Source organism: Fusarium fujikuroi, chromosome FFUJ_chr03, assembly GCF_900079805.1.
Source record: "Fusarium fujikuroi IMI 58289 draft genome, chromosome FFUJ_chr03".
In the NCBI taxonomy this organism is placed as follows: Eukaryota; Fungi; Ascomycota; class Sordariomycetes; order Hypocreales; family Nectriaceae; genus Fusarium; species Fusarium fujikuroi.
In genome coordinates this window covers 2756790-2776894 of record NC_036624.1, presented here as the reverse complement: position 1 = coordinate 2776894, position 20105 = coordinate 2756790, and the positions used below count along the sequence as shown (strand labels likewise).

Genomic DNA, 20105 nt, shown 5'->3' with positions numbered 1-20105 from the left:
CCAAACTCGAAATCTGTGCTTCGCTTTTACCTTTTGCACGGACTCAACCTCAGGTTGACTATTATCTTTCAACAGACGAATATTAAGCTTGATTGATAAACTGAATCTCCTGCGTTACTCTTTCACCCACAAAATCCCAGACAAGACTCATAGACCGCCGTCATGGCTGAGCACTTCCAACTGCTGCGCTCGACGCCAGATTCGAGCCTCTTCAGCTTCCCTCCCGCTAATGCGCCAGCCCCCATTGCGCCCGTCGAGGTTCCAACATCAATCCTACGGCCATTCAATATTCCCGAGCATATATTTACCGGTGGTCTCGATGCCAAGGTCCCCCTGACCATCGCTATTCTATACGCCGTGACTGTTAAGAGTCTCAACATCTACAACAAGTCCAACGGCAAGAAGCCATGGGCTATCAGCAAGACTCGTCCTTTCTTTGCCTTCGTTGTTCTTCACAACGTCTTCCTCTGTGTCTACTCTGCTTGGACATTTTGGGGCATGCTTGCTGGTATGAAGAGGAGCATTGTCAACCCCACTGGTCCCCAGGGTCTTGCTGGTACGGCTGATAGTTTCTGTCGTCTCCATGGGTCCTCTGGTCTCGGAAACTCCGTCTACTACAACGAAACCACAAGCTCATTTGTGTCTTCTGCCGAGAATGCTGCTATCGTTGATGGTTTGCCCAGTGGAACTGTTGGGGGTCGTCTATGGAACGAGGGGCTGGCTTACTATGGCTGGATCTTTTATCTCAGCAAGTTCTATGAAGTCCTCGATACATTCATCATTCTAGCCAAGGGCAAACTTAGCTCTACTCTCCAGACATATCATCACGCTGGAGCCATGCTTTGCATGTGGGCTGGTATGCGTTACATGTCTGCACCCATCTGGCAGTTTGTCCTCATCAACTCTTTCATCCACTCCCTCATGGTAAGTCCCTATCCAAGATTTCCAAATCAAATATCATAACTGACATATTCCAGTATTTCTACTACACCCTGACTGCCTTCAACATCCGCGTCCCTACTCCCGTCAAGCGGACACTTACCTCGATGCAAATCACACAATTCCTTGTTGGCGCAAGTAACACTGTGGCTCATTCTTTTATCTCTTACAAGGTTCCGGTCACCGTAATTCAGAAACTCTCCGCTCCAGTCGGCGCTACCACAGCTGCTCCTGACGCCAGTCAAGAGACCGTTGTTGACGGCGCGGTCGAGTCCCTCAAGAAGTTCATTTGGGGTGCTGGTGAGGGTGCCGACCCTATTGCCTCACAGGCTGTCAGTGCCGAGGCCTTCACTGCGGAGACGCAATACATTACTCAGCCATGTATTATGACCACTGGCGAGACATTTGCTATATGGCTCAATGTGTTGTACCTCGCTCCTTTGACTTACCTTTTCGTTAGCTTCTTCATTGCCAGCTATGTCAAGCGAAGCAACGCTGCCAGCAAGACCTCTCACAAGGGAGCTCACGATGTCAACGCAAATATTGCCCTCGCCGAGAAGGCTGGCTGGGATGCCGCCAAGGGCATCGAGAAGGAAATTTACGATGGTGCCAACATGGCTAATGGCTCCTCGGACGAGGCCTCACGCTCTTCTACACCCAAGAAGGCCAATGGCAAGCCACGACGAAAGGCTTAAGGAGGAAGATTTTGGAAATGAAAAGAAGATGAAAAAAAAAAAAAAAAAAAAAAACAAGAACTGGGGTCTCGTCTCTCACATGGGTGGTAACGGACCGTTTCTTTCTCCAATCTTAGCAAAATTTAGAAAGCGTTTTGTGTCTTCTGTTACTCTAATCTGATGCAACCCGCGGGTTGGTATGAAGTGCGAGTTGATATTAGCCTGAGTCGCAAGAATAAAAAGTTTCAAATTGAGATTTTGTTACATATTGCTTTGAGCGAATATTCGTGGTTCTCAGGGATATTGACATGTCTGAGGATTCTTGATCTCAGGGCATATGTATGTTCCGCAGTAATCATTTGTATGACTGTTCCTGGACAAAGTGATCTATGGCCTTGAGAGAATGAATCACGACACGGAGGCCACAGGTTCACGATAAGTGACGAGCCTGCATCGTGTGTTTTCCCAAACCGGAATTGGAGTATCCGTATCCTGAACTTCAGTCTCTTTAGTCAGTAACGAATCTTGCAGGTAATACTGGGGGCTCGGAGACTCGGGTCTTCGTAGACATGTAGTTATTGTAGTTACAATAACGAACAGGACTTATCACTTGTGTTTCATGTTGAATTGCCAGTTATGAATCAACTAGTTATATATCACCATGGTGTATTTGTCAGTTTTCGTCCCATCACCACCAACACGATGCTCCAAGTCACAACAGCAATGACAGATATGAACGGGTGAATTTGTAGTTTGTAATCTAGTTAAGAGCAGTAACGGACCATAGAGATCTTATCACCAACTGAATCTGGCCAAATAACCACTCAATTCTCATTACATCGTAAGTTCTCTTCCGTGCCACGCATGGCAATGCAATTCCAAAACCATCTATAATTTGAACCAGGCTATGAGAGCTCATAAAACGCCTTTCGAAAAAAAGGAGGGGGAAAAAAAGCAAGGAAAAATTAAATAGCATAACCAGAGGAGCATTCTGTATGTGCTCTCTCAGTACTGGCCGCTAAGGTAATCATACCAGGACTAATAACCACAATGTAGCAGCTCATATCGAGTCTGCTTTCCAGGACGCCTCGCTGTGACCAAGAGGAACTCATAAAAACCAGATGCGAGAGGCAAGGCCAAAAAAGTGGCCGACGCAACCACTGCTTGACCATTGAGGTCAGCAGCAAGAGTGTATAATGGAGAGGAGGAAGGATGGGTGATTGGCGACACTTGACAATGATCAAAGTCACACGTCGGGGAATTTCTATCGATCTATAATGCTTCTGTGGTGGCTTTATGAAGCTGATAGCTTCGGGTATCTTATACTGCAACTTCGGCAGGTGTGTCGTAAGGAATGTGGTGGGCAACGATGTGTTGGCGTATCGAATCCAAACAAAATCTGAATCGAGAATGACACTGAAACAGGAGTGTCTGCTGACAGGGACGATCTCGACCTCAAGAAAGACTTGTAGGCAATTGTTTGATACTGGCGGCAGTGAGGAAAATTGTCGAGTTTTGCTCAGAAAGTGCTCCAGTTCCAATCCCTAGGCACACTGGCAGCAAGTTCAGGGCCACGAGGCAGTTCGGAGGCGTCTCCAAAGCCGGTACCGATGGGAGTTGATGGGGTAGGGTTGGGCGCATCCGAAGAGGCGGCACTCGAAGCACGGCTGCTATTACGTGTATACCAACTCTTGAACTCTTCACAACAATGACGACAGGTTCGGAAAAGAGGAGCGCGAGGATTGAACTTGGCATCATGATCGAGAGGAGCGGCAAAGGTGGAATGAGAGTCGCAGAAGATGTGACCGCACTTTCGGCAGTGGTGACGGCGAGTAAAGTAGCTAAAAGTCCGCTTGCAAGTCGGGTCATCACAAACAGTAGATTCGGCATCGGGCTGCGGAAATACAATGTTAGCCGACTGCAGCAAAGAAACAGCGCGAAATATGCTGGCAACTGGTACAGGGTGAGACATGAGGGGGTCTAGGGTTGTACGAGTCGGAGGGTCGGATAGATTTGAGACAATGGCGCATGCAAGTAGGTGTTGTGCGAGGAAGATGGAGCGACGGTTTGGTTCTTTTTTACTGACCTTCCAGTGCTTGCGAGTAGGCTGAGCCTTGACTTCGGGGAACATCTCGGGATCGAAATCGCCGTCAATGCTGCTCTGAGTACTATCGCCAGTTGAAACACGTGCTAGCTTGTTGCTGAAGACGGACATGCCAGGGAGGTTGATGAGGCTGCTGTTGGTACGTCTCAAGGCGCCATCAGGCTCGGTGCTGGAGATAGAAGCAGCATCATCAATGGGCATTTTATTGGTCTTGGAAGGGAACAAGTTTGGGCGCAGAGCTGCAGGCATATACATGGGTCGAGTCTGTCGTGCATGATGCGCTCTGGGAGAAGTGGGAGTTGACGAGGCGGAGTCGGGGCTGGTGGACTCATTGGTGTTAATGGGTGAAATTTGAGGTCCAACCGAGATCTGATATGACTGGTTCCGTTGATGTGTAGGGCGCTGCTGCTGGGGGAAGAAATGGCGTGAGTGCTGGTCGCCCGGAAGAGTAGGCATGATGAGGTCGGCAGCCATTATCGTGGGTTGAGTGGAGAGTGATTGTTGATATGACGGAAGAGAGAGAGAGAGTGTGTGTGTGTGTGTGTGTGTTTTAGCTCGTGACGTTTTGTATCGTAGGAGACGCAAGTTGGCTCTGAGAAACAGGAGAAGGTTGTTGTTTAGGTATTTGCACAACGCTTAGAAATCGAGTGAGTGGTTGGACGGATATAGAGGGGGAGTTGCGTAGAGCTATCTGTACGTATAGGTAGGGATATAGTTATGATCGATTCGAGGTTTTGCTACGACTGTAGTTGAACGGAAGTTAGACGAGCAAGAGGCGAGCAAGGGCGGGCCACGCAGAGTTTAAACCAAAGCGAACAGGCTCAAGGAGGGAGTATAGTAATACAGTACAGTACATACATACATAGATCCTGGGAAGACAGCACGGGCAACACCGTCGCGTGGAGACCGGGGGCGGATGAGGTACGTACCTCTTGTCTGCAGATGGAACTGACTGGGGATCCTAACGTGCTAGCCCAGCACTTGACTCTTAGCGCATGACAAGGATGTGGCCTCTCTTGCATGTGGAGATGGGAGGCGGTAGGCGGTAGGCGGTGGAGCTGATGGTGGATGTGGATGGGACTCACGGGAGTGGGTGTGGCTTGAGGTTGTGGTTATGTATGTACTGTCCTGCTTGGCTTGGCTTGACTCTTCCTTTGGAGCAAAGCGCCGTCTGGCAGTGACCGGGGTCTGCCCTGGTTGCGTCGCGGTGTCTTGTCTCTGTTTCTCCTCTTGAGCGAGTGTCGCCTCAACGGCTCACAGTCAATAATATCTCAAGCAGCTGCCCAGAACTGGGGTATGCGTACCTAGGTAGTCAAGAGTCCCTACCTTAGGGGTTCAAAACCCTCCCTTTGCTGATGTATGTAGTTTGACCGGTGTCGGATGCGGTCTATGTATGTATGTACAGTACCTTGCCCTGTCTGGTCAATGCCACACAAAACAAGATCATGTCTTGCGATTTTCACACCGTGATGTAATTCCAGGACTCTCGCGACTCAGTCAAAAGCTCGCAGTATCCGGATACGGTAAAGGGTCTCGAGAGATAAACAGAACAGAACAGTTGCTCGATACCTCCACTGCCTGTGCGTTGCGTACCTGTGGACAGGATGCTTTCTATGTCGGCTCTCTGGTTGGATGGCTTCGGCGTTCGATGGAGACAGATCCAATTCGGTGGGTTGACATGGCCGATCAAAGATTTACGCCCATGTATGTCAACCATCTATGTATTGCACAGTACGTACGCTACAAGACCATTCCGACAAGCAATTCATTACTATGTACCTACGTATGCTGGTCCGCGATTCATTATGACGGACAGTGATGACAGGGTTCGACGAGGACCTTGAGTGAAAGCATCTGTAGTACGGAGTACCTAAGGTAGGCAGGCAATTGCCCTCGAATGCCGGCTGTGGGTGGTATTGCTGCCGGTTCCCAAGTGTTGATACACCACATACCTAACCTCGGATACTGTGCTCGTGTCTGTGTGCTGTGTTCTCGACAAACGGGATTTCGGCTAAATCAAGAACCAGAGGCTTTCGAGTCAGGTGATGGGCTGCATATTTGAGCCACAAGATCCTTGACAATTGTCTCCTTGAGTTCAGTTCCGAATCCTGTTACTCTTCGAGGTCTTCCCGTCTGAACAAGCATGCCTGTTCCCGTCGGATCTTGATGGATTAACTTATACTGTACGGTATAAACGGCAACGGCTCGTATGCATTGGATGTTCATCAATGAATAGGTGTGGCCAACTTTGTCCCGGTCCGCGGGGCTGACTATCGTAGGGCGGCAATTGGACAAGCGCGCTCTTTAGGCCAAGCATGTCCCCGCTAGATAGGGAGCCTGGGGCCAAAGTCAAAGCCAGAGCGCTCTGCAAGGTTCAAGGGTCGAGCCACTAGAGCTTTTCATACGGATGTACATATGTATGTATGTATGTATGTATGTTGTTTGATTGGGCAGCTCCGGTCCCCGGCTTTGCAGCGGGGAGTTTTTTTTTTTGGCCTGTTGTTGGGTTGGGTTGAGTTGGGTTGAGTTGTGTTCTAACTGGCAAGAGAAAGCGGAGTTTCTTCACCGTCATCTCGCAACACCATAATTACTCGGAGCACTTGAGCTCAAGCCGGAGCCGGTGAGTGCCGAAACAGAAGAAGGGAAGGCAACAGTATCGCCAAACGTTAGTTGCCTGTCCGTTGCCGAATCTTTTATCTTTGGCCATTCTGATGATGTTTGAAAATGAGCCAACTGTTACGTACAAAACAGTCAAGGACCCATAGATTCCCGAACAAGCTTATGATGGATTCAGGACAGATGCAAGTTCAGAACCCATGGATCTTTGGGGAAAGAGGGGCAGCGGTCTTAAGGTGTTCCATTGACATTAACGGTGACGGTGGGCGGTTGCAATTCGACAAATGCGGTTGCAGCCGCAGCGTGCGTGCGTCCCATCGCTCACTCTTCAGACTTCACCGATAGGCATCTCGGCAATCTGCAATACAACGCACATGCTTTTTGCCTTACATACATACATATCGTGTGTCGACAATTGTTTCTTCATAGCAATATCATCGTGCGTCGTCCTCTCTTTCATCGCGCCCGCCCCTGTCCAACGCTACCTCTCTACCTAGGTAGGTACGTATGCATGCAGATGGATCGGTGCTCGCTTTCTATGTATCCTGCCTTATGATTTGACAGGACCCGAGATATCACGATTGCCATGACACAGACATTACAGGGCCGAGAACATGGGGCTTGAATTGATGCTGGCAATTTCGACGATGGATCTCTTATCTTATTCCGATCCGATCGTATGTATGTATGTATCTACTAATCTACTGTGCGGATAATACTGCAATTGAAACTCGATCCATGCAAGGTAGTTTTGTATAGTACATACCTATCTGAAAGGGCTCATCTTCTGTCTGAAGGGTGATGAGCAGGATCATGATCCTCTTGCACAACACTGGCCGGCACGCTTTAGACCATTACTAGCCCAGCCGGGCGCTCAACTCTTTACCCGCCTACCAACGATAGCTGCCACTAATAACAAGAGACGATGCAAGATGATGTTGAAATACTATATCTACCTGGCTTATTATGTAGGAACGAACGAACATTTCACAACAGCAGCATCATCCCGCCCCTCCTTCATGAGTTTTACCTTTCGCCAAAGGCTAAAGGGCACCCATCATTTGTGAGATTCAAACTCCCCCTTTACGCGACATGTGGTTGGCTCATTCGGTTCTTTGATGGCCTTTTCTTACTCCACCTTGGAGTTCCAATTCGTTGCCGATCCACATGGGCTGCAGGCCACTCTTATTACTACCTATGTAGAGAGAGGATCACTAACGGGCTTCACCTGATCAGGCAGTCAGCCGGGCTAAGCCTTTGAGGCAAGCAGCGGCTAGGCTTTAGAAAACTCAATGATTAACAGACAAGACAAGCTCAAATCATTGCCCACCGAATCCACTGCTTAATTACTGGGTTTGTTTGTTGCGTTTCAAGCTGGGACCTTTGCCATGTTCGTTGGCTTGTTCTTTTGAGCTTCTCTATATGGTCAATTGCCGCTCAATGGTCTCGTGACCTTCCCGTCTGGTCGTTCTTCAGGGGTCTTCTGTTTCACTTGGCCCTGAGCTCCGAGATGCTCGGCCGGTGCACGGCCATGCTTTCTCCTCTGGACCCCTCGGTCTTGATGGAAAAGAAAAGACTAGGGATTCAGACAGCTCGGGATTCTGTTGGCCATTATACATACAGAGTGCGCTCACGCCATTCGCGTATTCACGTAAGTTCGACATTGGTTGCACACGTCTTGCTATTCCGGGTAATTTCTATCAGACCACCATCAGAGCGAAACATCGCTGAAGTTCGGGAGTAGGTAGACATACACATGGTATGGTAAGCTAGGAGTTGCGGCTCCTCGGCGCTTCATCAAACCCTGAGCGCCTTCCGCTAGGTTGTTGTCGCTTTCTTCTGGAATCTTGGAAGCTCTTGAGACTGGAGAGCGATTCATTCCACGCCACCTGAAGTTCCACATGCTGGCCTGTGCAGGATTTTCCATCTCCACGATGTGGATGATTTTATACCGTAGCGCGCTCCGTACTTGGCCAGATCCTTGTCCAGTTATTTCCAGCCTAGGCGCTGCCGAGATTATGTGGGACTTCCACCGGGGCTCGTTGTCTGCTTGCAGCCACGTTTCCTAACCTTTCTAGCCTAGCCTCCGTCCTTAATTCGTGGCGCTGTCGACCTGTCCGTCGCCGTGGGGAGCGGAAGCTGGGGCGCCTCTTCTAGATCTGCCATGTCCAGCCAACTACTACCATACTGGTAGGATCAGTCAATCAAGACTGGCTTCGTCACCGACTCCCTGCCTCAAGTCTTTCAAGACACTGAGGCGCTAAAAATGAAAAGATGATGCAGAGTACGTACTTGTATTTCTGGTCAGAGGACCACAAGGGCTCGGTCGGCTTTGGTGGGCCATGTTCGAGACAAAATGATCGACAGTCATTTCCATTATCCAATCAAGGCTGACTAGCACTCGCATATCGCATCTTGTTAGAAATTCAGGGTCCAAGCAAGTGGCCCAAGCTGTGAGCTATAAGATGTAACTCATCACTTTGTACGGATACATACCGGCATTATGGAGTAAATCAGGGAGCATTTACGTACTGCTTCCGAGGCCACGGACAGTCTCCCCAAAGTATAGTCTACAACTGTTGCATTGCTGTGGAGGAATCCTCAAGATGGAGAAGCAAAAGTCAAGCAACGACAAAGCGGAGGCGGTTGCATGTGGTCAAGCATGACAACTCTCGATATCTGTTGATACTACTTGGCACCAGATACAAAAAGGACTTGCGAATTGTCCTGCCGATCTGTCCATTCTAGACATTTTCATTCATTGGTACTGAGAAGTCTAAACAATATTCAGGGTCCGAAGAGGCCTCGGAATCCGGTGGTAAATGTGCTGCTTTCACCGCTGATTTGCATAGTCAGAACAGGACCATTCAGATAGACACATGCATGGTGTTTCAAACGGTCTCTTGGTGCTTGGTTGAGGCTGGTATCGAACTTATTATTATTATCCATGATAGAAGGCCAACCAGACGATTCGAGACTTGACCCAGGAGCACAGACATGGGCCAGACAGCGTGCAACACCATTCCCCATCATAAGGACCAGTTTAATGCTCAAGCTTGACCTGTTACCTTACACGGTTTTCAATACTGCCGTGATCATTGTGAACAATGACTGGCTGGCAGTAGCCTAGACCAGACCGTCGTCAGGGTCCAGAATCGATGACAACTGGGTCTCACTCTCACTCCGAGGAGGGCTCCCATGGTACTGGCTTGTATCGAGTTCGATCCAGCTGTTGGGTCCCGAAACATGATCAATTTCTTTCGAGTGACATGGAAATGCTGGTCTTTCCAGCGAGTTACACGGTACTAAGTGCCGAAGGCTTGCCTCCAACAAAAGAAAAAAAAAAAGAAAAAAAAAAAAGAAAGAAGAAGAAAAGAAACTCCGTTCTCATCAAAGAGCTCCTGGTCTGCTCCGAGAGCCCACACCATTTGACTTTGTTAGGGCCCGTAGTGCCAAGAGTTTAAGTGGATGATGTGCTTTACCTGTATCGGAAGTCGACCTTCAATATCCCCTGTACAGCTGCGGCTCCTCGGCATTCTTATCAGTTATCTTCGATTGGCTGTGTCTTACACCCTCCCTTAGGTTTGACATATGGACTTAGTAGAGGCTCCATCGGTCGGAAGCCAAGCTGATGATTTGCCTGAGGCATAAAAGATGATGGTCACTAGATTTCGGTCTTTCAACCTGACCAATGGGAAGCCCCTTCACCTAATATGCATACTACCAGTATGAGCGACTTGATCAACCAAGAGGTTCCTACAAATTGCCCAACACTACTCAACAACCTACACTACACAACCCAAACAAGGGAGGGCATCGATTAACGGAGGTATGTGCCTATAGGACGTAGTTGGTAGGTACAATCTCCTCCACCGCCTTTTTGTTCCCCTCCTGTTTGATGCACATTGTCAACGCCTCACAAGGGTCATGTGCATCAGACAAATCCCTCTCTGCATGCAATGCCGAACCCTGTCAGAGCCTGTCACATTCTTGTGTTTCTCGCTTCGTCTTGAATAGGAAGTTTACCGCTTAGCTATCGGATTCCCTGCCAGGGCGTTAATCTTGGAGGGGCCGGGCCTCTCCATTCGTCTCGAGTTGAGCCTGGCGCTTCTGGAGCACAGCCCTAGATTGCCGTTAAATGTCTCGACTGTCGCTATTTGCTTTTTCCCCTCCTTGCCTTTGTGGCCATGGTGGCTTGCGCGGCTCCTGTTTAATCAACCTCGCGATTCATATCACCCGCAGATCATAGGCGATTAAACGACTCCTGCATTGTGGCTGAATCAAGAGATCTGATAATAGTATTCTCTCTCAATTGTCCCATCACTGCCAGTGGGTGGTGTAGATGATCACTACAGGTTAGGGCGCTTCTTTAATGTGCATTGATGATTGTATATTGCTTCCTGACTTCTGCGTATAACTGTGGTCTCGCGCGGAGTTCTACCAAGACTCTGTGTCGCCAAACGACAATTCGTCGGTCTTCAAGGATGTGAGACGAGGCGGATTGGATGAGTCACTCTTTCTGTTTCGTTGAAGGCGGGACCTACTATGCATAGGAGGTTCTATCACACCGTATAATGTAGTTGCATATTCATATTATGTATGTGGTTGGCTACCTAGCCAGGTAGGGCTGAGGCTCACTCCATTTCCCATCTCCCACTCTTGCCCCCGTCCTTGAGGACAACTCTCAACCCCTCGATAACCATGCCCTTATCCACAGCCTTGCACATATCGTAAACCGTCAATGCCGCCGTAGACGCCGCCGTCAACGCCTCCATCTCCACCCCCGTCTTTCCATCGCACGTGACCGTGGCTGCGATCTCGACTCTGTCGTCACCCCTGACGTCGAGATCAACCGTCGCCTTGGAGAGCGAGATCGGGTGACAGAGTGGGATCAGATCTGGAGTTCGCTTCGATGCCATGATGCCAGCGATCCGCGCAACCCCCAGGACATCTCCCTTCTTCATCTGGTTGTCTCTGATGAGCCCAATCGCTGTGCTGTTCGAGAATCGGACGGTGCATGCAGCTTTGGCGATGCGTGATGTCACCGTCTTGTCTGATATGGAGACCATCCGTGCTTCCCCAGAGGCAGAGACATGTGTCAGCGTTGCGTTGTCGCTGCTGTCCTGTCCACGGACATGACGAGTTTTGGAGAAGAGTCGCTGCTGCGTGAAAACAGATCGGCCAGCCTTGAAGCAGGGACCGTTATACAGAAGGTATTGCATTCGAGGAGGCATGGCGCGCAATGACGAAGACGGACCAAGGGCATCTACAACAAAAAAAACTCAATTCAGTATTACTTTCATCTCATATAAGACAAGAGGGTGTCCAAGCCTCAAAGTATAAGTAGTGAAAAAAACAACCCTTCAACGCCGCTCCATATGTGCATGATAGTTGCCCCGCGAACAATCTCTGAATAGCCGTCTCTTGAGCCATACACTTGAGTCTGACATTGCGAACCATGCGATGCGTGGGAATTTTGCACACAAGATGAACAAAGGGGTGTAATCACCCACCTATCAAGATCATGGGCCTATTCTTCATATGCTCGAGCTCACCGATGCCCGCATGTTTTGCCTTCTTTCTCTTGACAGCGGCACCAATGACTTCGAGCAGCTCCGTCTCATTAGGTGCCAGGCCGAGAGGAGTCCGGTCTGACGTCAACAAATCCCTCCGCCGGTCCATCTCGATCTGTTTCATGGCATCGAAAGCCCGCTCATCGATGGGCTCGCCACTGTTGGACTTCCGTAGGATATCGCGTAGAGACACCTCAGCATTGCCAAATAAGCACACCTTGAGGTTGCCGTCACCTGTTATTCGAAGACGGTTGCAAGTACCGCAGAAGTTGTGCGTCATGCTCGTGATGAAGCCTATCCTTCCAGTGAAACCGGGAATGTGCCACGTCTTGCTTGTATCGTTCTTGTGATCCTGCACTTTTTCCAGCGTTGGGTACTTTGTCCTGATGAGGTCCAGCATCTCTTGATAGCTAAACATCTTGTTTTTGCTCCACTTGTTACCGTCGAATGGCATGTACTCGATGAACCGGACTTCGACGTCCTTTTCTTCCGTCAGGCCCACGAACGGGAGCACCTCTCTGTCGTTGACACCCCTCATGACCACGCAATTGATCTTGAGCTTGATTCCAGCACCAAGTCTGTTGAGCTCCAGAATCCTATCGATGCTCTTCTGCACGGCCTCGAAGCCTTTCCTCCTTGTCATGATCTGGAACTGCCAAGGATCCAGAGTGTCGAGGCTCAGGTTGACACCCGTCAGTCCACTCTTGATCATGCTGTCGAGCTTCCGGTGCAGAGAGATGCCGTTGGTTGTGATGCAGATCTCCTTTAGACCATGCCGTCGTAGCTCTCCAATCTGTTGCATCAGAGGTAGGATGTCTCGCCGCACAGTCGGTTCTCCTCCCGTCAATCTGATCTTAGTCACACCCTGCGAGACAAACACGGACGACAAGAGGACAATCTCTGGTGTTGTCAAGAGCTCCCGATTTGGTGACAATGGCACGCCTTCTTCGGGCATGCAGTAGACACATCGCAAATTGCAGCGCTCCGAGACAGATATGCGAAGGTAATCATGCTGTCGGTGGAAGGTATCTGTGAGGAAGTCGGAGAAGGGTTTTGGATCTCGGATGCGCCGGCGACGAGACTGTAGGAGGTCGATCTCTGACGGTGCAGAGGGAGGTTCGCGGGGTGCCTCATGGGGTCTCGCAGAAGCTGTCGCAATGGTTCTAGAGGAGGGACAAGCGAGGAGCGCTCGTGAAGGAGCCATCCGTTGTAGGGTCGTCCTAGTCTTGGCTGTGACCGAAGCTTTCGAGCCTAAAAGGCGAAGCAGCAACATATTTCTGAGGTGTTATAATACCTTCTAAGTTATTTACTTGACAAGCGGGGGGAGGAAGATGGTCAGGTGAGTAAGGTGTATATATGTATGAGGGATTCGCTTCCTATGATTCCATCGTTTCGTGCTGTCGCAAATACGATGCGACAATGGAGAGAAGAGAGAGCAAAGAGGTTGGCAAATGAAAAAAAATAATAAGCTGACCTGGTGTCTCTATCGGCCGCCGGCGCTTCGTTTTACAACACCTTACCTTACCTAGTTCCAAACCCTATGTACCTACCTATCATGACCTTAGTAAGTACTCCGTAGATAGGTCGAATACGCAAGTATGAAGTGTCTGTCCCTCTTGAGCTATCCAATCTTATCATGGGGCCCGCTCGCCACAATTCGATCCCCGCGCTGAGTAATAGAAATAGTCTCCAGTCTAACATTAGTTCAAGCCGCGGAGTTGCACAGACTGCAACAGTAACGTTAGTTCGAAAGTGGAATGATAAAGATGCTGCTGTAACTTGTCAGCGGTGACAGCTCCGCCTAGACTCATGTTGTTGTTGTTGTTTCAGGGGATTCAAGCCAGGTGGAATACTCACTCGTTCGACGCTGAATTGGCTCTTCCATCTTTCAATGCCTCCTCTGAACCTACCTACTTTAGAACGTAGAGGACTTGTTCGTGTGCACGATGCAAATCCATCATGGAACATGCATATCAGGCCCTGATAAACTGATGACCAATTAGGAAACACTAGCTGACCTATGATGTGCCATATCCAGGTACTTACCCTGTTATACGTAAATTAGTATTTCCGCATAGGTACTAAACATAGAGCCGCCTGATTTAAACGCACCCAACACAGCATTATAGTAGGTAGCGTGTCCAAGATTTTGATGATAGATGAGTTACTATTGCCTAGGTGTAATTGACATTCATACGTACCTACCTAGGCATAAGGTATACCTATACAATGGAAAGCTTAGAGGTAGCAGGTTCCGGGCATGAGGTGTCTAGGTGTTCAGCGCATCAGGAACCCTCCGCCTTGATGGCTGGTGACGCTAGCACAGATGAGGAAATATCAAAACATTAAAAACATTTCCCCACCTTTAATAAGTGCTTCCTCATCACACTAACTATCAATGAAGACTGAATAATTGAACCACTCAAGGACACTCGATGCTAAAGAAAGACCATCACAACACGAAGAGGACTCGATAGATCGAAGCAAGACTTGAACGAGACCGTCGCCTGACTTTCCCCTTATCCTTTGGTACCTTGGTCAACCACTTTGTAACCCCGCCCTCACAACTCACTCACACTCTCATCTTCAACACTCAACACTTCTTGAGGTGACAGTCGTGATGCATCCATCACGTGTCTTCAAAGGTAGAAATCTACCTTACCATACCAATTCTAGAACGCACCGACTTCCTGGGCTCGGATCCCCCTTTCTTCTCCTCTTAGACAGCACCTGAGACACTGAACACTAACCAGGATTCACAGCATCACCTCATTGCGTGCCCAGCCCCGACGGAAGATTTATTGCTACCCTGTCATCGCAGAGCATCACAGTGCGCTTGGTTTTCTCGCTCTCGATTGCGCATGTGGTCAAATTGCCCTCAGATCTCACGACGCCTGTAACCACGCTCGCATGGTCACCCTCATCGTCTCGTATCCTTGTTGCAAGTGCCGATCAGATTCATGTCTTGTCAATAGTTGACTCGTCATTTCGTGCCACGATCAAGAACCCTGCAGTTGGAGGTGGAAAGCAGACACTTGTACAGTTTGGCGCCCATGATGATGAGGTCTTTGCCTGTGCTGCATTTGGCCTCAAGTTTTCCATTTTCGATCTATCAACTTCCAAAGCTATCGAGATAAGCAACCCCAAGTTCTATCTCCCCTCTTCCGCCCCCAGGGGCCTTTCTGTACGACCTCAGACGTCACATCTTGCCATCCTGACCCGGACAAATGGTCGAGATGCTATCAGTATTCACCACCCCAAATCGAGGCAAGTTCTGCGATCTTGGTACCCGGAAACAGTCGACGCTCATGGTTTGAAATGGACCCCTGACGGCCAATGGCTTCTGCTGTGGGACGCCCCGGCACATGGGCATAAGCTCTTACTCTACACACCCGACGGCCAGCCTTTCCGCTCTATCCTGGCGTCCAGCATCACGGGAGGCGAGGATGCCGACTTCGAGACGGGCATTAAGAATTGCAATCTCAGTCCTGACGCGTCTTTATGTGTCATGGGCGATGGCAGCAGAACAGTGGGCGCTTTCAGCACGCAGACATGGAGAGGTGGCCTGAAACTTGTACATCCCACTACAGTCATCCCCAAGGACACCCTGCAGGTGAGCTCACTTCATATACGGCTTGCTTTCATTCTCACAAATTACCCTAGGTCTGGCAGGAGCAGCTGAACGATTCATCCCATGGAGGGAGCCCGTGTACATTTCTTCGTGCGAACCAGATGGTCGCACCTCCGAACCGATTGGCCGACGGCAAGGTCCCTAACGAAGTCAGAGCTGGATGCTCTTCGTTGGCCTTTGATGCATCTTCAAATCTGTTAGTTACCAAGCTTGATGATACCCCTACCACGCTATGGATCTGGGATGTCACCGCAGCTGAGCTCCGGGCAGTACTCATGTTCCACTCAGTCGTGGACTTTCATTGGCATCCCACTGCCCGTGAGCTTCTTCTCGTGACATGCCAAGATGAAAAGTATCGCGGTGTGTCCTTTGTTTGGGATCCCCTGTCCGAAGGCCCCAAGCCAGTCTCTTTGGGCGCTTATTTGCCAAACGGAAAGACTGTTGGAAGGACTAGAACAACATGGATCAACAGTCATCCTGAATTCCCGGTTGTGATGATCTCAGACGCGCAAAACGGAGTCCTAGTATCGTGCTCAGATGGGGCACAATGCCCGACTCTATGGCGTGAAGGGGCAGTTGGCGATAGAACCATAGGATCGGTACAGGATCTTGGAGATACCGCCGACATATCTTCTCTGATGCCAGACGACACATCCACTTTGGACGATACCTTCTCTTTCAAGCACGTGTAGAAGGAGCATCGTCAGGGCCACCTCTGTACGGCACAAACTGAATCATCTCCTTTAGGAAATGGTTACGGCATGGTTACGACTTGGCACGTGTAAGGTTAAAAAAGGAGGGAAGAATGAGGCTGGACTCTATTGGAGATGATATCCCGCATTTGAGTCATTGCAGTGGCCAGGGTCATGTTACACAACTGGCGCTTCCATTTGATGTCGAGGGCATGGCTGCATAACAAAACTCATAAAAGGCGTGTAGTTTCCTCTTCTCTCTTGGTAGCGACAGCTTGCAAATTGGACCTCCAATGAGCAACGAATCGAACCCACGTTTGTTGGCGCCAAGGAAGCGACTTGCACGCATGGCTGCGAAAAGAGACCTCAGGTTATGGGCTGCCACTGCTCTTCTCGCCGTGAGATCAAAAGAGAACTGTTGGTACCTTGCGCCGGGCATTCGATCATCGCTTTGATTGTCGATGGATCTGTCACTACTCAACACCCAGCCACTTAAGATTTCTTCAGATGGTGGAGCAGTGATCGCAATATGATATATCATTATCTCATGCGGGACCCAGCCCGGTCCTCTGCATGTCGAGCAGTGAGAGACATGCCTAGACATTTACGGCCGGTGGCTTGGATCGATCTACAGCACCTGAGCATACAGCTGAGTTGAGGGACAACGCCCACGAGAATCTGCACTCTTTGAAGATTTCTGCTCTGGCGTCCAAGCGCGAAATGAACATCCTTAGTTCCGCAACGGCATTGAACCCTACGTTTCCGGACGATCTGCCCCTAGCTGGAACCCCACATCTCGAGGCTGAGAGTCAGGATGCATGTCGAAACGCTGACAGGGATCTCGGGTTACACTGCACCATTGATCATCCAGGAGGAGGCGAGCTTGCCAGATCCAGACTTGTTAGTCTCAACGTTTCTCGGCGTTCTCTCAATGCTGAGACGATATGCACCTCTGCAAACCGCCCATTTCCCGGTGTCCTTTCCAGACCCCGGGGCGCCCAAATTATGGCCCCAGTGCTGGGATCAAATGCAAGCGAATCCAGAGCCGGTAAAGAACGATTGAAAAGCAACGTTGGAAGATGCTAGACGGGTTGTTGTCTCTTCTGATTCTATCTTGCCGCTCCTATGCCAGATGTTGTGAGAAGCTAGATATAAAGCATACATAAGGCCTTTGCTTGTCATTGATTCACAATATGACCGAGCCTGATTCGAAGCTTCCAAGAGCCTTCATTCAGAGCCCTGGAGAGCAGCGTGACTCAGTGATGAGATAGTACAGTTGGCCAAGCTTCCAGCTGTCACTTTTCCAGTGCTCACTCCCCGTTGCTTCTCGTGTTATCGTCACACAGCTTTTGGCTTTCTTTTCAAACTTTTGTGGCATCTCACAAGACCTCGTTCGGAACTGGAAACTTGTCGGCTTAGTGCAGATTCCTTCACACTATGCCTGCCGAAGCTACAGTCCAAGCGGACGTTGGTCCTGGCGATGAGACCGGCATCTACTACATTACCATTTGCAACGTACGGTCTCTCACACCCGTCATGACCTGTGCTACGGCCACAAAGCTAACTACCCTTTCAGTTACCATTCGCAACTTCGTGGCAGGAGTTGAAAGATTGGACTCGTACAGCATGCGTAGTGGACCATATCGAGGTCTTCCAGAGCAGCACCTCAGGATGGGTCCGGGTTCGGGGAAGAGAGAACTTTGAAAGGGCATGGGGTAGGCACACATCTCGCAAGACGAATATCTGGCCGAGCTAATATGGTAGCAGCACTTCTCAACGGCGGTGTTTTCAAAGGTCGCTCGATCATTGCGTCCGACAGAAACCGTAAGCATTCTATCAAGATCAAGGAGCTTGCTGCACCACCGCAAGCCGTCATTTTACAGACACTGCAGTATCAGGCCACACCTCCAAGCCCCTATGTTCTGCCAACTCAGATGACACTGCCTCCGCAGTATTCTGCTGCACCTAGACAGGTAAGCTGGCCTTTCTGAAGACACAAGCTTTAAAGAGATCCCGGTAATGACTCTTTGACTCTAGTACTACATAGCTAGTTACCTTCCGGTCAACAGCTCCCGATTCACTACTCAGTCTTTCTCGAACCCAAGCTACTCCCAGCAGCTACCAATCACAGTAGCCACAAACACGCCAGCAACTTACGCGGCTGCCAGCCCGGGGAGCTACTACACATACAATGATACCGGTACTCAGTTGTCTGCCCCAAAACCAGGCGCAGTCTCGTACTCTCCACAATATCAACATGGAGTAAGCCAGCTTGCTCTTCCTTATCGCGGTATTAGTGAGCATCCAGGGCACTACCCGAATTGTAGCTTCTCCAGCGGCGAGCCATCCTATAGGTCGGAATACGTGGTACCGGAAACACGCAAGCTATGTGTGTCGCCATTCCCGCAACAAGCGGAGGCCGATGAAGTCAAATCTTGGGTTCAGCGCAAAGTGGACAATGACAAGATCGAATTCATCGAGATACCCAAGAACAGTGACAGCAATTACCTCAGGGGCTACATCATGGTCTTTTTTGAAAACGTCGCGGCCGCAAATATTGCGATGGAGCAGTTGAACAAAGCACGTTTCCAAGGCAGAAGAATGATAGCGCGACCCACTCGTGAGGATGCAGAGGTGGAAGAGCTTGGGGAGCCCATGGTTTCGCATGAATCGTCAAATTGGGCCGGCTCTGAGAGGAGCGAGGCGAATGTACCAACTTCTCCACCCCGCAGGAGAGATGATGGCCGAAGACGGAACGAGAAGCCCCAAAGGTCAAAGAACAAGGGGACCAAGCCAACGGGATCTAACAAGAAGAAGCCAACGGAAAAGAAGTCGTCTTCGAGCAGGAAATCTTTGGGGTCGCAAGTGGACAAGAAGTTGCCATCGAAAAAGGCATCCGCTAAGAAGGAGGAGACCAGCGTAAAGGATGAAAAGCCGGTCATCGTTGATGGAACCTCCTATTATCATGACAAGCATTGATGTAAAGATACTTGCCCCTGAATAGAACGAAAACGAACGATGCAGACCTTTCAGCAGATGTCTATCAACCAATGTCAGGAACTGCTTAACACCGAGTGACGGACAGGCCAGAGCTGGAATTTGTGATCACTCCAACAAAGCAGCAAGAGCTGAATTATCATCGCCGTTACTTGTTACTTGTCCTAGCTCAATTGAAGACCGGCCACATGGGCATGTTCTACTGCGTGACTAGCGAGCATTAAAGTCTGACGCAAGGTCAAAGAGCTGCATGTCAGTAAAAGTCTTTGCTACATCGGTCTACTGCAGGAAATGTCACAGCCCGAATCATTGATTGTTGCAAAGGTCGTGCATCCTCGAGGATCAGATACTGTAATGGCTAGCCTATGTAGGTGGCCTAGATCGCGTGGGGAAGTCAGAAAAAGAAAGGAAACCATCTCTGATATCTGACATCCCTACAATACTACCAACTCTACTCAACTACCCACCATGCCATGGTGACACAGACCAACAAGATTCTGCGGAGGCCCACCGACACTCTTGTCTCTTTGGATACGGGAACGTAAACGTAAAACAAACCCAGCCAGCCCTTGTTTGGCGCTCGCCTCAACTGTTGGCTGGATGGCTACCTGTGCTTCTCTTCAGTGGAGTTCTCACGATGGGGTTTCCTATCTCGTTGCTCTCACTCAGTAACGATAACATTCCCCTGTCAGTGTATGTATGGGCCTAGTCTGACACGGCTATGTTATTCCTGACCGTGCTAACTAGCTGATGTTCCAGAAGCTGGTCGTACCACCCCCGAATATTCGCCGTGTTATTCCCCTCTAGACCAACTCGAGTTGATGTTAGCTTTGGAAGCTAAAAATTAGGCCCTCCAACCGAAAATACGCAGGGCTATCG

General features: G+C 49.7%; 7 protein-coding genes; 4 read left to right on the top strand and 3 right to left on the bottom strand.

Moving 5' to 3' along the window:
* Positions 1–162: 162 nt before the first annotated feature.
* FFUJ_02971 (related to fatty acid elongation protein) lies at positions 163–1634 on the top strand (the record flags this gene model as incomplete). XM_023574764.1 has 2 exons in its annotated part: positions 163–924; positions 978–1634. 2 exons carry the CDS (start codon positions 163–165, stop codon positions 1632–1634), a joined length of 1419 nt encoding a protein of 472 aa, XP_023428059.1.
* A 1498-nt stretch (positions 1635–3132) lies between these two features.
* Positions 3133–4191, bottom strand: FFUJ_02970 (related to VPS27-vacuolar protein sorting-associated protein; the record flags this gene model as incomplete). XM_023574763.1 has 2 exons in its annotated part: positions 3133–3507; positions 3700–4191. The coding sequence occupies 2 exons, from the start codon at positions 4189–4191 to the stop codon at positions 3133–3135; spliced, it is 867 nt and encodes a 288-aa protein (XP_023428058.1).
* A 6776-nt stretch (positions 4192–10967) lies between these two features.
* On the bottom strand, positions 10968–11567 carry FFUJ_02969 (probable molybdenum cofactor biosynthesis protein 1 B; the record flags this gene model as incomplete). The annotated part of the gene is made up of 1 exon (XM_023574762.1): positions 10968–11567. The coding sequence occupies one exon, from the start codon at positions 11565–11567 to the stop codon at positions 10968–10970; it is 600 nt and encodes a 199-aa protein (XP_023428057.1).
* A 271-nt stretch (positions 11568–11838) lies between these two features.
* FFUJ_02968 (probable molybdenum cofactor biosynthesis protein 1 B) lies at positions 11839–13110 on the bottom strand (the record flags this gene model as incomplete). Its single annotated transcript, XM_023574760.1, has 1 exon — positions 11839–13110. The coding sequence occupies one exon, from the start codon at positions 13108–13110 to the stop codon at positions 11839–11841; it is 1272 nt and encodes a 423-aa protein (XP_023428056.1).
* A 1416-nt stretch (positions 13111–14526) lies between these two features.
* Positions 14527–16229, top strand: FFUJ_02967 (related to WD-repeat protein 8; the record flags this gene model as incomplete). XM_023574759.1 has 3 exons in its annotated part: positions 14527–14551; positions 14660–15519; positions 15570–16229. The coding sequence occupies 3 exons, from the start codon at positions 14527–14529 to the stop codon at positions 16227–16229; spliced, it is 1545 nt and encodes a 514-aa protein (XP_023428055.1).
* Positions 16230–16522: 293 nt separating this feature from the next.
* On the top strand, positions 16523–17315 carry FFUJ_02966 (uncharacterized protein; the record flags this gene model as incomplete). XM_023574758.1 has 2 exons in its annotated part: positions 16523–16646; positions 16864–17315. The coding sequence occupies 2 exons, from the start codon at positions 16523–16525 to the stop codon at positions 17313–17315; spliced, it is 576 nt and encodes a 191-aa protein (XP_023428054.1).
* Positions 17316–17666: 351 nt separating this feature from the next.
* On the top strand, positions 17667–19208 carry FFUJ_02965 (uncharacterized protein; the record flags this gene model as incomplete). XM_023574757.1 has 4 exons in its annotated part: positions 17667–17744; positions 17806–17944; positions 17997–18202; positions 18267–19208. 4 exons carry the CDS (start codon positions 17667–17669, stop codon positions 19206–19208), a joined length of 1365 nt encoding a protein of 454 aa, XP_023428053.1.
* Between the last annotated feature and the right edge of the window lie 897 nt (positions 19209–20105).